Source organism: Anabrus simplex, chromosome 1, assembly GCF_040414725.1.
Source record: "Anabrus simplex isolate iqAnaSimp1 chromosome 1, ASM4041472v1, whole genome shotgun sequence".
NCBI lineage: Eukaryota > Metazoa > Arthropoda > Insecta > Orthoptera > Tettigoniidae > Anabrus > Anabrus simplex.
The window spans coordinates 716,170,756-716,184,436 of record NC_090265.1 but is presented as its reverse complement, the minus strand read 5'-3'; the positions used below and the strand labels follow the sequence as shown (position 1 = coordinate 716,184,436).

The window sequence follows — 13,681 nt, the reverse complement described above, 5'->3', positions numbered from 1 at the left end:
ATATGATTACCCCAATGAAGATCTTTCGACCGGGCGAGTTGGCCGTGCGCGTAGAGGCGCGCGGCCGTGAGCTTGCATCCGGGAGATAGTAGGTTCGAATCCCACTATCGGCAGCCCTGAAGATGGTTTTCCGTGGTTTCCCATTTTCACACCAGGCAAATGCTGGGGCTGTACCTTAATTAAGGCCACGGCCGCTTCCTTCCAACTCCTAGTCCTTTCCTATCCCATCGTCGCCATAAGACCTATCTGTGTCGGTGCGACGTAAAGCCCCTAGCAAAAAAAATTAAAAAAAAGATCTTTCGTTATTTTAACACCTAGGTGATCCCCATAATCACTATACCATAGAGGCGGACTAGTCAAATGAAGCTGACCTCCCACCTCCTGAGGTGTGCATGTGCGCATGACAATCGTCACGCGGGCGCTCCCGCAATAAAGAGACGTGCCGTCGACGTCGCGCAGTCGGGGCGTCCACACATCTCGAGCGCCTCGTCTTATCTCTAAGGTTATAGGTTCATCAGTTTAAATAATTGTTTTTTCTCTTCATTTTAAGTGGCCTTATCTCTGGGAATGGTTGGTTATCTGTCGATAAGAGATAAGACCTACTTTGCTGCGCCATCAAAGCCACCTGCACAGACACCTCTCAGTGCAAGATTTATTTTAGGGACAGGAGGCTGCTCTCTTCAGAGTTATGAATGTTTGTTAATATTTCTGGCTCCCTCGCTATAAACAGCCGCCTCGCATTTCTTCCTTTGAACAAATAAACTCACTTGCCTACACTTGCACCTTGAAATCTCATTTAGGAAGTGTAAGTACCAGCTTTGGGTTTTATGAATTCAACCTGAGTGGTTTAAAAGCACATTCTGTCCCCCTGAAGCTGTGCCCTGTGGTGTTCGGGCGACCTTCATCTGTCAGCATTGCAGCTAGTAAACAATGTGACACATGGTGCGCGCAACACACAGCTCTGGATTGAACGTTCAAGAGCTCGTCAAGATGACCATGATCTTGCCATCTCCACCAAATAGTAGCTATTGTTTTCATGGAGCAGGTGTGAAGTTCTTGACATGCGTGTGTTAACCGCCATGGTGGAGGGTAGTCGCCGTGTCTTGGTGGTGCTTCTGTCTCTACACTGCATGGTAAGTAACAATCGTTCATATTTGGATCTGATGCTAGAAATCAATCAGGTGGAGCTCCCGACTAAAACTTTAGGGTGGACCAGATGATATTGTTGTTGTTTCATATTAAATTTTGTTTTATATCTGACATTTATTGTTGCCAATATTGACATTATTTAGGGAAAGGATTTTAAGTTGGAAAGTATAGTCAGAAAATGGGGGGAAAAGGTTCTGAAAGTACAAACAAAAAGTTGCAAAAAAGATGTTGATGAAATCACGTTATTAAGATTTAAACCAGTTACATGAACTTTCCTTATCCAATTTACTCTGCTCTAATATATATAATAAGAGTTTTGTCTGTACATTGCTCAGAATTTTAAAAAATAATTGTATTTCTGTATTGGTCGTGTTAACAGTAACAAAGAAATACACTTTCTAATTTTCCGTAATTTCTGTCTGTCTCTGTGTATGTACACGCATCACGAGAAAATGATTGAAGAGAACTTAATTAAAATCGGCATGTAAAGTAGGGGGAAAATTGGCTACAATCTAGGCGATGAATAATTTTATGCACGCTGAGTGAAATGATAGTTTAGGGAAGGCCTAAAATTGAATTCTCAAATATTTATGTTATTAGTGGTCCTATCCATAAATATTTCATAACTACAGTTATATAGTATTAAATTTCCGATCATTTATGGCTTATACATTTTTAGCGTTTCGGCTGTGATAACAGAGATATTCATGAATTTGTACGGTACTTTTTTTTTTTTTTTGCTAACTTCATATCAGCGCCGAGACACGAGAAAGTGGGTGAACAGATTTTAATGAAAATCGGTATATAAAGTCGGGGAATAAGGAACTACAGTCTACGCTATAAATAATTATATAACAGTGTCGGAGGAAAACTAAGTATGAAGGCCTACAATATAAGAAGCTCATAAAATTGATCAACAATAACGTTATACTGACCATCGTTTGTTGTGATGTGCTTTGTGTCTTCTGCTGCCACTCATCTCTGATAGATGGGGTTACTGCTGCGTACCTAGTATAACAGCGTGCCAGGATATTGGCGGAAGTAGCATGGCATTCCTTTCCTGGATGAACGAAAACCTACAACCTGTTTTCCAGTCAGTGACCGGGTCAGGAATGGAACCCATCATGCGTCAAGGATAGGAATTGTGCCGGCTGCCGAAGCCTGTCGCACTCCTCTGGGAGTACCCGGAGAGAAGCCTGTCCCACCTCCGCTTCATCCAGCACAAATCTCACATGGAGTGACTGGGATTTGAACCACGGAACCCAGCGGTGAGAGGCCGGCGCGCTGCCGCCTGAGCCACGGAGGCTTCCCATTCCTTTCCTCTGGTTCATAAATTTTCTGATACTACTGGTTCGTAACACACTGGTTTATCATAATATTCCATCTATTCAATCCCTACTCTGAGGCACTGATTAGAATGAGCAGTGTGTATCTTTAACGGACAGAAGAATGTTCGCGGCTGTCTGCTTCATGGTCATTCCAGCAATGGAACTTCGGGCTGTTGGATCGTCAGTGTAGTACTGTTCATTAAAAGTGAGAAAATGTGTGGTTTTTCACTTGATGGAGTATTTTACTATGATAACATTGCCTTTAATCGCTATTCCAACTGACGCCATTGTAATTATCTATGTTGACTTCAGTTGGGAAAACCATAAAGACAGTCTTTCTGAGAATTCCGTAGCGAAGCGCGGGTACATCAGCTAGTATAAAATAAGACTTTCGTCTGTACACTCTTCAGAATTTAAAAATAATTGTATTTATGTATCTGTCATGACCACAGTAACAAGGAAATGCACTTTCTAATTTTCCGTTCTGTCTATCTCTATGTACGCGCATCACGAGAAAACGGCTCAAGAGAATTTAATGAAAATCGGCATGTCAAGTCGGAGAGAAAGTCGCTGAAATCTAGGCCATAAACAATTTCATTCACGCTGAGTGAAATGGTAGTTTACGGGAAGGCCCAAAATTTAATTCTCAAATATTTATGTAATTAGTGGTCCTGTTGATAAATACTACATAACTAAAGGTACCGGTATATAACTTAGAATTAAATTTCAGATCATTTATGTCTTACATATTTTTACTGTACCGGCTATATTCATGAATTTGTATTGTTGTTGCTAAGTCCATATCAACGCCGAGCCACGAGAAAATAGGTAAAGAGAATTTAATGAAAATCGGTGTGTACAGTCGGGGAATAAGCAACTATAGTCTAGGCTATACATAATGTTATTCACCCTGAATAAAATGGTAGCTTAGGGAAAAGCTCCTAAAATTTAAATACCTATATTATTGGCCCTATTGGAAAGTACTGCATAACAAAACCATTGTTTGCTGTGATGTTCCTTGTCTCTTCTGCGACCACTCATCTCCGATAGATGAGATTACTGCTGCGTATCGAGTATAACAGCCTGCCTGAATATTGGCGGGAAGTAGCTGGGGATTAAAATAACTTTCTCCTTTAACATGCCATTCCTCTTGTTCATACATTTTCTGATACTGCTACTACGTACCACACTGGTTCATCATAGTATTCCAGCTATTCGACCCCTACTCTGAGGCGCTCATTGGAATGAACAGTGTGCAAAATTAACGGAATAATAGCATATATTAGTCCTGTTCTTTAAAAGTGAGAAAATGTGTAGTTTTTCTTTTAATCGCAACATTCCTACTGACGTCGTTGTAATGACGTGTGTTGATATCAGTTGGGAAAAGCAGTTCATCTGAGGATGTAAAAGGGCAGGTGGAGAGTGAGTGTCTGCTATTATAATGGAAATTCTTCAACATAATTGTGGCGGATGGTAGACAAGAGGGTCTACCATTACAATGAAAATTCCTTAACCCAGTCTTCACATAAGAAAAGACGTATGGTGATTTGCCCGTCGCGTTTTGGGGGTAACGGTGAGAGCTATGCAGTTTAATAGAATCTTACAGTGTGTACACTACCCAACCTAGACTTCCATAGCGAAGCACGAATACATCAGCTAATAATTAGTAAACTTGTTATGTTGGATTGCACACAATATTTTGACAATAAGTTGCTGGCGCTTTGAACTCAGCAGATTCTTATGTATAGAGAAAAATTCCTCTCGACTACTACAGAAACCAATGAAGTATATCTTGTCAGCACTCGTAAAGGGAGTTCAGTCAAAGTTGCAAAGGTTTTCACATCTGGATTTTCCTTCGAATTTAATTTGAATTTGTCATTAGGAAATCCATCAAGGTTCTCACTAATACTCATCAACTTCTTCCAAACTCTGAATCACATCAGGCAAATGGTTGTAGCTATGTACTGCAAAAAATTCCAACTCTAGGTCTTTGTTGCTGAGTAATTGTTGGTCCTGCTTGATGGCTTCTGCGTCCGTTGAGTCTAGGGCACATATGAAGCATTTTATAAAATTTTCGCCCAAAAAAGTCTGTTGAAGCGGAGAAGAAAAGATTCTGTTTAATCTTTTAAACACGCAGACAAAAGTGGGGTGAAAATGAGCTGAAACATGAAATAGAAGGCAACATATAGTAATCTCACAAAAAAGGTGCAAAAGGTGCAACAAATCGTGTTTATTTCGCTTCGTTTCATCATTTCATGTCCCCAAATACTGAGAAAGGTACTGCACTTTAAAGTCCTTTCACTAGTCGTTATCATCATTCCATACAACACAACATTTGAAACATTTTAATAAATAGTTCATCCATTAAAAACTGTACTCACGTAGCTGCTTAATTGTAGATATTTGTAAATATATTCTCCTCTCCTGATGAAACAAAGTCTTGATAAGTAGAGAGCACGGCCAGTGTCTTGTCGGACAATTAAATTCACTTCATTCGCACAGAAGCTCACTAACACACTGGAACACCGGACAACTGACACGGTTTTTTTATTATTGCGCTTTTATGGCGCATTGGACCACTGTAGTCAATTTCTGACCGGTCTTCTATGATGTTTTATGGTTTTTCCTTTCTGTTCTTCCAGTATTTCTTCATTCTTATCTGATCTCCGTTGTCGTTCTTTTTCTGAAAATACCCTTTTAGTTGTTTCTCTTTTATCAGTTTTTGGTAGGAATCTAATTTTACTATTCTTCAATTTATTTACTTTGTTTGATTTACTCTTTAAATCCTCCAGTGTTATCTCTAATTCTTTCATGTCTTCTTTTATTTCTTTTATCCACGCAGGTTGTTGTTTTTGTTTCCACATCTTCTCCAAATGTCTGCGTATTAACCTGTCTTGAGGTGTTCTCAACAGATGACCAAAGGATGATATTCTCTTCTTTCTTATGAAATCTGTTATAGGTTCTGTTTCTTGATATAATGCTGCATTAGGGATGATACCCTATTCTCCTTCTTTTTGGTACTTCTTATTAATACACGTTCTTACTTTTCTTATTTCTATTTTTAAAATTTTGTCTATGTTACAGTATTCTTTGCCTTAGTTTAAGTAATGTTTCACTTCCATAAGTTATTTCAGGTTGGACTACAGTCTTATAATGTTTCAATTTTGTATTTATTGACAAACATGTCTTGTTGTATGTATTTCTAGTTACTTTTTGGGCTCTGGATAATTTATTCGTTCTCTCTGTCCAAGAATTTTTTCATTTACATTGTATGTTATACTTTCCCCAAGGTATTTAAATTGTTTTGCGATTTCTATTTTATTCCCACGCATCAGAAAACTGCTTATTAAAAGGGGATCTATTGCCATTATTTTACTTTTTCAAATGAAATTGTTAACCTATTTTTCCAGCAATAATTTGGAGAGTTGTGATTTCATTAAGGTTATTAGCTAGTGCCAGATCAGCTTAACCTCGGATCTCTCCCCTTCCTAAATGTTCGCTAAGGAGTGGTGGTGTTTCGCATCCTTGCCTTTTGTTACTGGCCTGTTTTGTGTAACTTTTCCTTTTTCATTCTTAGGGCCGTGTAGTATGGGTAATTATACCTCTGTATATTCTTTATAGTTCTTAGGGTCACTGTGTCTACGTTTTGGTTCCCTTTGGGAACCGTACTTAATTTTTTTTTGTTAGTTGTTTTACGTCGCACCGACACAGATAGGTCTTACGGCGACGATGGGACAGGAAAGGGCTAGGAGTGGGAAGGAAGCGGCCGTGGCCTTCATTAAGGTACAGCCCCAGCATTTGCCTGGTGTGAAAATGGGAAACTACGGAAAACCATTTTCAGGGCTGCCGACAGTGGGGTTCGAACCTACTATCTCCCGAATAAGTACTTAAATTAAACGTGGAACTTTGTAATAGATAAGCCCACCATGCGGCAACCAGTGTATGAACACTTGAAGTGGGGTCACCCTAGGAGTTACCGGGTGTAACTGAGATTGTAAACAGCAACTGATTGCTTGGTTGACGTTAGCCTCTATCGTATCACGGAGCTGAGTATCCGTACCTGTTCGGAGCAATATGCTCTTTCATATGTAAATTAACGACCGGGAGTTCTCCCAGTTAATTTTGTACCTGATTAAGGACTTCTAAGTCCAGTACATTGTTGGAGCTCACGATCTCGTTATGAATGTAAATATCCCCAAGTTATGTTCCAACCACCGAGCTCGATAGCTGCAGTCGCTAAAGTGCGGCCAGTATCCAGTATTCGGGAGATAGTGGGTTCGAACCCCACTGTCGGCAGCCCTGAAGATGGTTTTCCGTGGTTTCCCATTATCACACCAGGCAAATTCTGGGGCTGTACCTGAATTAAGGCCACGGCCGCAATAGCAGAAAAAAAGTTATATTCCAACTATTCCTTGTTATGCCATTAAATTACTTAGATCCTCTTCCTAACCCGGTTTGACGTCCAAACAGAGACAGAAACAGGAAGCGAAATAGAGAGATTTCTATTTCACTCCAACGCAACGTTATTGGCTAATTCTCCAGGCCCTTGAAGAGAAAAGAAAATCCTTTCATAGCACAGAAAAATTCCCGTGCAAGACAGTGATATGTCCACTGTTTTCTCACTCGCTCCACATGGTTTGCATGGAAGGTTCTATCGAGCCGCCCTCGCTATTGCAATGTACCGGACGACACTGTCAGGAACTTAAGCTAGGGGTGAGTTACGTATTCTGAATTCTTTTTAGAGATTCGAGAAGGGAAAAGCACCTATTTTAAGTAGAATATGTGCAATGAAAAATAATTTTGAAATACATTAATAAAACAAATTTTGTGCTGACGCACAGTCCCTGCTAGAAATATCCGAAAAAATAAGAAAGTTGGGCTGTGCGCATTTAGAGAGCAAGCTGAAAAACCCGATTTCTATTCACGGCTTGAAAATTATTATAAAGAACTTAGGTCCTGTTCTACAAACCTGACAGTTTAGTTGACTGTGTGGGAGAAAGATGTCATGGCCTACAGTCCTGTCATTCCTCTTAACCACTGTGGACGCTAAAGCACTCAACAAAAATTGGTGTTAGGATTTAGAATCCTGAAATACATTACAGTCTTATTTTTTCTTTTCAAGTGCCATATCCGGTTCCACACAGTAGCGGCGATAGCGAAATATACAGACAACAAAAAGTACCCGGGTTAGTGGGATATAGTGGGCTATTGGTGGTGGTGGGGGAGTTGTATGCATGAAAACTGAAAAAAAGGAAAGCTACAAAAAGTTAAATATTTTATGCTCTCTGGGCGAATTTCCACACGAATTTCACCAACTTAAGTGCGATAATAATAGTTTTTGAGACTTTAATACTATACTATAGAAAAAAACTTTCACCAAAGGAACAATATTACACATGTACAGTATTATAAGTAAATGGAAGTAAGGCGTGATTATACAATTAAAAATCATTTAGTATTTGACTACACTCTACGAAACTAATAGATACTAAAGAGACTCCAGACTGACGAATGCGCGCGGCAAGTCGGTGAATCATACCCCAGTGTTCATGCTATTTTTTAATTTTTTTTTTTTTTGCTGGTTGCTTTACGTCGCACCGACACAGATTGGTCTTATGGCGACGATGGGACAGGAAAGGCCTAGGAATGGGAAGGAAGCGGCCGTGGCCTTAATTAAGGTACAGTCCCAGCATTTTCCTGGTGTGAAAATGGGAAACCACGGAAAACTATCTTCAGGGCTGCCGACAGTGGGGTTCGAATCCACTATCTCCCGGATGCGAGCTCACAGCTTTGCGCTTCCCTAACCGCACGGCCAACTCGCCCGGTCCAGTGTTCATGATCTTGGCAATATATATACATACCCCTGCTACCCTTTCTCACAGCGCATGCAAAGTGTCCACTACTTGCTGTTGCGCTATGCAAATCGGTTACCGCGACGAACGACATTTTGTGCGAACTGCCGCTAAGAATTATAACTAAAGAAAATAAAGTAAAGAATTAGCTAATAAGACAACAGGACTTGTACAATTTTTTTAAATAATTCGTGTAATTCATAGTTCCAGCTGGCTAAAATGGGAAAAAAAGTGTAATGATTTCTGTACAAAATGTGGGGGGAGGGGGCGACTGCCCTCCATCGTCCCCCCTAACCGCCGCTACTGGTCCCCCAGACGCTGGCGATCGCCCTGGAGAAAGCACCCCTTTCCTTAGCTAAATTGAAGGGTTGTTCGGTGTTGTGATGGTTTGGAGCCATGGCATCAGTGGTCCACCAGCTCCTCGCTTGCAATATGAGGTGTAGAAGCACGTACTTTACCATGGGCTAAATAAGCTGTTTTTCTGGCTTTGATGATTTGCCAGCTCACTTCAGCTCTAGCTTTCCTTAACACTTCCTTATTGGTTACAAAATCTGTTCAGGCTATTCTGTGTAACCACATTTCAAAGGCCTGTGATCTGTTTTGACAGTCCAGGTCTTTACTCCATAAAGCAGTGTTGACGAGACGTAACACATCAACAGCTTTTGCTTGAGTTCGAGGTTTGGATTACCATCACAAGAGAATGATCTCATCTTTTGGAAAGATGGTCTGGAAATCTCAATACGGCGTCTGATCTCTTTGTGGTGGTGGTGGGGGGGGGGTCAGATTGTCTGTTATGGTGCTCCCAAGCTATACGATCGTTCAAAGTTTTGATTATTTAATGAAATGGAGACACTTTCATGGTTGCTGCTGCTAAGTACATATCTTAATCCACTGAGATGAATTCTCAGTCCTTGAAGACCTTCAATAGTGTCGCATTTGATTAGGGTGTCATCTGCTTATCTAATATTGTTTAGGACTTCTCCATTTACTTTCACACCTATCTCAGTATCGTGCAAGGGTTCTTTGAAGATGTGATCTGCATAGAGGTTGTGACAATGCAACCTTGGCGGACTCCTCTTTTGATACTTATCTCTGAAGTTCTTGACTGTGGCTCGCTGGTTCGGGTAAAGATTTTGTACGTATTACAGTATTGTCCAAAATAATATCCCCGGTATGGATACAGCTTCAGTATTCCATTTATTTCCTTACATATATATGTATGTTTGTACTTGGTGCTACGTAGGCCTACTAGGGATTTACTTTTCATGGTTAGAAATATCTTACTGAAATGTTTGTTAAAGGTTCTTTTCTGATCAGTTTATACTAGGAATATTTGAGGGATGACGTAGTATCTTTCTAGCTTCAAAAATTAACAAAAAGCAGATTCAAACCGAAGGACTAGGAATGAGTGCAGTGTATGGTCTGTGGAAGTTGCGTGTCTCTTCGTAGTGCAGGGTATACCACCAGATATCCCTAAATCTCTTCGTAACTGTTGTTCTCCAGTAGACTAGGCAGAATTGTGTGAAGGATGCGAGTTTTATAATTTTTCGGGTGACTGTGATTGTTTGCAGTAGTATTACATATTTCTCAATTAAAATAGGGAAGGATTTTGTATTTCTATATCATGTTGAAGAAAAGAGATACGTCTCAAAGGAAGTTCGGGAATATTCTTTTGGACCAGACTGTATTACTAGGGTTTGGATATTCAGGATATGTCATATTATTTCCCGTCTTCCGTTTTGGTTATTTGTTGCTATTAAGCACGATTTCAACGTTTCGGAGCAAATTTACCCTTATTTTATAGAGCATATCAATGCAAATTTTTAAAAGGTATTTGAATTTTAGTTGTTTAAGGCCATATTTTGCACGGGGGAATGCCTGTACTTAGAATACGATGTCCGATGTTGCTTGTTTGTAGCATTGTGACGAAGCTTGAGCCTCAAAGCCGAATAGTTCACAATCAATCAATCAATCAATCAATCAATCAATCAATCAATCAATCAATCAATCAATCAATCAATCAATCAATCAATCAATCAATCAATCAATCAATCAATCAATCAATCAATCTTGATCTGCATTTAGGGCGGTCGCCCAGGAGGCAGATTCCCTATCTGTTGTTTTCCTAGCCTCTTTTTTTTTTAAATGAATGCGAAGAAATTGTAGTTGACGCTTATTGTATTTACGTCGACTGGAATGCCACTCTTGCTAAGAGACAAGGCAACACCACAATCTTCTTATCTGTCTTGGCGCTTGAAGCTTTTGACCGCTTCAAGTAGTACCGGTGCCTAAGTTATTTTCCGCTCAACATTCTTAATATCTTCGAGGCTTCATCGTTACATTAACAGTGATAGAGCTCAAATAAGTATCATCATCAGCCTCTAAAAGCAGTGCCTTTTCTATGCAACCATTCTTTCCTGTCTCCAGCTGCTCGTTTCATTTCATTTCACAATAAGAACCATAATCGAGACTCTGTGCTAAGTCTTGAAGGAATTTTTACCTCGGTCTTCCTCGGCCTTTCTTCCTCGCGATTCCTTCCAGCAGATTGGTAAGAAAGCCGTTTTGTTGCAAGATGCGGCCAGTGAATTTAGCTCTTCTTGTTTGTATCGTCAGCATAAGTTCTCTCTTCCCTTGAATTTCTTCTAGAACGCTTGTTTGTTCTCTCTTCAATCCATTTAAACCTGAGCATTCGTCTCAAACGCTTCCAGTCCTGATCTCTGATTGTTCAAGATTCACAGCCATACAATAGCACATTCCATACAAAAGAAATCACAAATTTCTTTCTGATTCCAAAATGTAAATTTGCACTGATTAAAAGATTTCTCTCATTACTAAACGCCTGTTTGGCAAGCGCTATTCGCCTTTCGATCTCTTTGCTGCACTGTTGTCATTGGTGATCAGGTTCCTTGGTGAGGGAAACTGTTGACTTGTTCCACTAACTTGTCAGTAAGCTTAGTGTTGGTGTGAATTCGTTCAGGATGTTTACTCACAACTAATATCTTGGGTCTTCTTGACATTAATGTTTAAGCGTGAATCTGACAATGTTGATAACAATACATTCAGCATCTTAGACAACTCTTTCTCGGAGTCTGTTACAATTGCTATGTCATATGCAAATCGAATGCATTGGATATGGTGCCCATTTAGGTTTACACCTTTGGTATTTGCCTACGTAAAGAAAATGTTAAATTAAGAAATTGGGTTAAAGCACGCCTGGCGGCCATGATCGTTTAAGCGTCAGTTTTATTCGGTCAGACACCGAGGTTATCCGGTTCGAGTCTCGTTGGTCAAAAAAATTTCACTTTCAGGATGTTGGCCGGCAGGGTAGGAGAGGTGGTGGTATACAATTTCTAATCACCAGATTGCGTGCCAAAGCCTGGCTTCAGTTACAAACCTCTCCGCAGTGCTCATATGGAGTGAGGGCCTGTGACGCTGTTGAAGTGATGATGATTCGTTTGTCGGATGGGGTCGTAAAGCTTTGGGCAGACCCCTTGGTGGTGCTATTCAACAGGAGTAGGCTTCGTGCCAACAGCGGGTTTCACCCTAACCATACATCATCATCATGATCATCATCATCCCGCACACGCAGGCTGCTCATGGGGGTCAAATAGAAAGACCTGCATCAGGCGAGCCGAACATGTCCTCGGACACTCCCGGCACTAAAAGCCATACGATAAGTAAAGAATTGCGTTTCAGAGTTCGGCCAGGTGTGCTTCTCTGCCGAAGGAAAAATCATCTACAAAGTGTGCAAAGTTAATCATATAAAACGTGTTAATGTCCAGCAGCATAGCGACACTGCTAGATAAAAATAACGAGATGATTTTATTTCTGCTATGTTTTACATCAGTTACACATTTTGTGCCCACGGCCACTGTCTGCCCATTCCGTTAACTAATACGATTTTCATTGGTTTGCACTAACGGCGATGTGGTCCCTGCCACCATTGCAGATGATGTTATCCTGTACAGAATAATAAATAAGTTATAAGATGATGAGCAACTGCAAAATGAGTTCGATAGTGTTGTGAGATGGAAAGCAGGCAATGGTATGATGAAATGAAATGGCTTATGGCTTTTAGTGCCGGGAGATCCCAGGGCGGGTTCGGCTCGCCAGGTGCAGGTCTTTTGATTTGACTCCCGCAGGCGACCTGCGGGCCGTGATGAGGATGAAATGATGATGAAGACAACACATACACCCAGCCCCTGTGCCAGCGAAATTAACTAATTATGGTTAAAATTCCCGATCCTGCCGGGAACCGAACCCGGGACCCCTGTGACCAAAGGCCAGCACGCTAACCATTTAGCCATGGAGCCGGACAATGGTATGATGATAAATGGGGTTAAAGGTCAGGAAAAGTCCTCTCCGTTTTAATTAACGCGTTGATGGGGTGAAAGTTCCTTATGGGGATCACTGTAAGTAGCCTACCTAGTAGGTGTTAATAGAAGGAAAGGTCTTCCTTGGGGTAAACACATAAATGTGATTGTAAATAAAGGGTGCAGATCTCTACATATGGTTATGAGGGTATTTAGGGGTTGTAGTAAGTATATAAAGGAGAGGGCATATAAGTCTCTGGTAAGACCCCCAACTAGAATATGGTTCCAGTGTATGAGACCCTCGCCAGCATTACTTGATTCAAGAACTGGAAAAATCCTAAGAAAACCAGCTCGATTTGTTTTGGGTGATTTCCGACAAAAGAGTAGTGTCACAAAAATATTGCGATGTTTATGCTGGTAAGACTTGGGAGAAAGGAGACGAGCTGCTCGACTAAGTGGTGTGTTTATAGGAAAGGGAGTTAGGGATTGGAATAACTTACCAAGGGAGATGTTCAATAAATTTCCAATTTCTTTGAAATCATTTAAGAAAAGTTTAGGAAAACGACGGATAAGGAATCTGCCACCTGGGCGACTGCACTAAATGCTGATCAGTATTGATTGACTTCTGACTTGATTGACTGTAAATTTAATCAGAATATCTTCGGTACTGTCCACAGTTTAATGACTGATGATGAATTTATGATGCATACTAGTAGAATTAAGTTAAAAGAACTAGTTAGTTAATTACTTTTAGTAGTGCAATAATATTTTGTAATGAATTGTATATTTAATATAAAAATGCAAAAGGTAATTGGTTCGGAGTGCATATATTTGGTCATATTTAACTATTTGTAAGAGCACATTTGGGTGATTTTTAAGTTCCATCATCGGAATCCTGATATGACTTTACTACAAGCATTCAATGCAAAACACAAACAACGAATCAAACAACCCGACCACATTTATGCCTTCATGAATGCTTGGACTTATTTTGAAGATATTTGAATTGCACAAAACTTGTTGTGTATTTGTGCTGACA

At 40.3% G+C, this 13,681-nt stretch overlaps 1 protein-coding gene across 2 annotated transcripts in view; it reads left to right on the top strand.

Annotated features, from left to right (window-relative positions):
* Positions 1–473: 473 nt before the first annotated feature.
* Positions 474–13,681, top strand: part of LOC136872397 (vascular endothelial growth factor receptor 1) — a 467,496-nt gene continuing 454,288 nt past the window's right edge. For both annotated transcript variants that reach the window (XM_067146225.2, XM_067146215.2), the window contains exon 1: positions 474–1,133. In XM_067146225.2, coding sequence (XP_067002326.2) covers positions 1,062–1,133 — 72 coding nt within the window. In that variant the 5' untranslated portion in view covers positions 474–1,061. The remainder of the gene's footprint in view (positions 1,134–13,681) is intronic.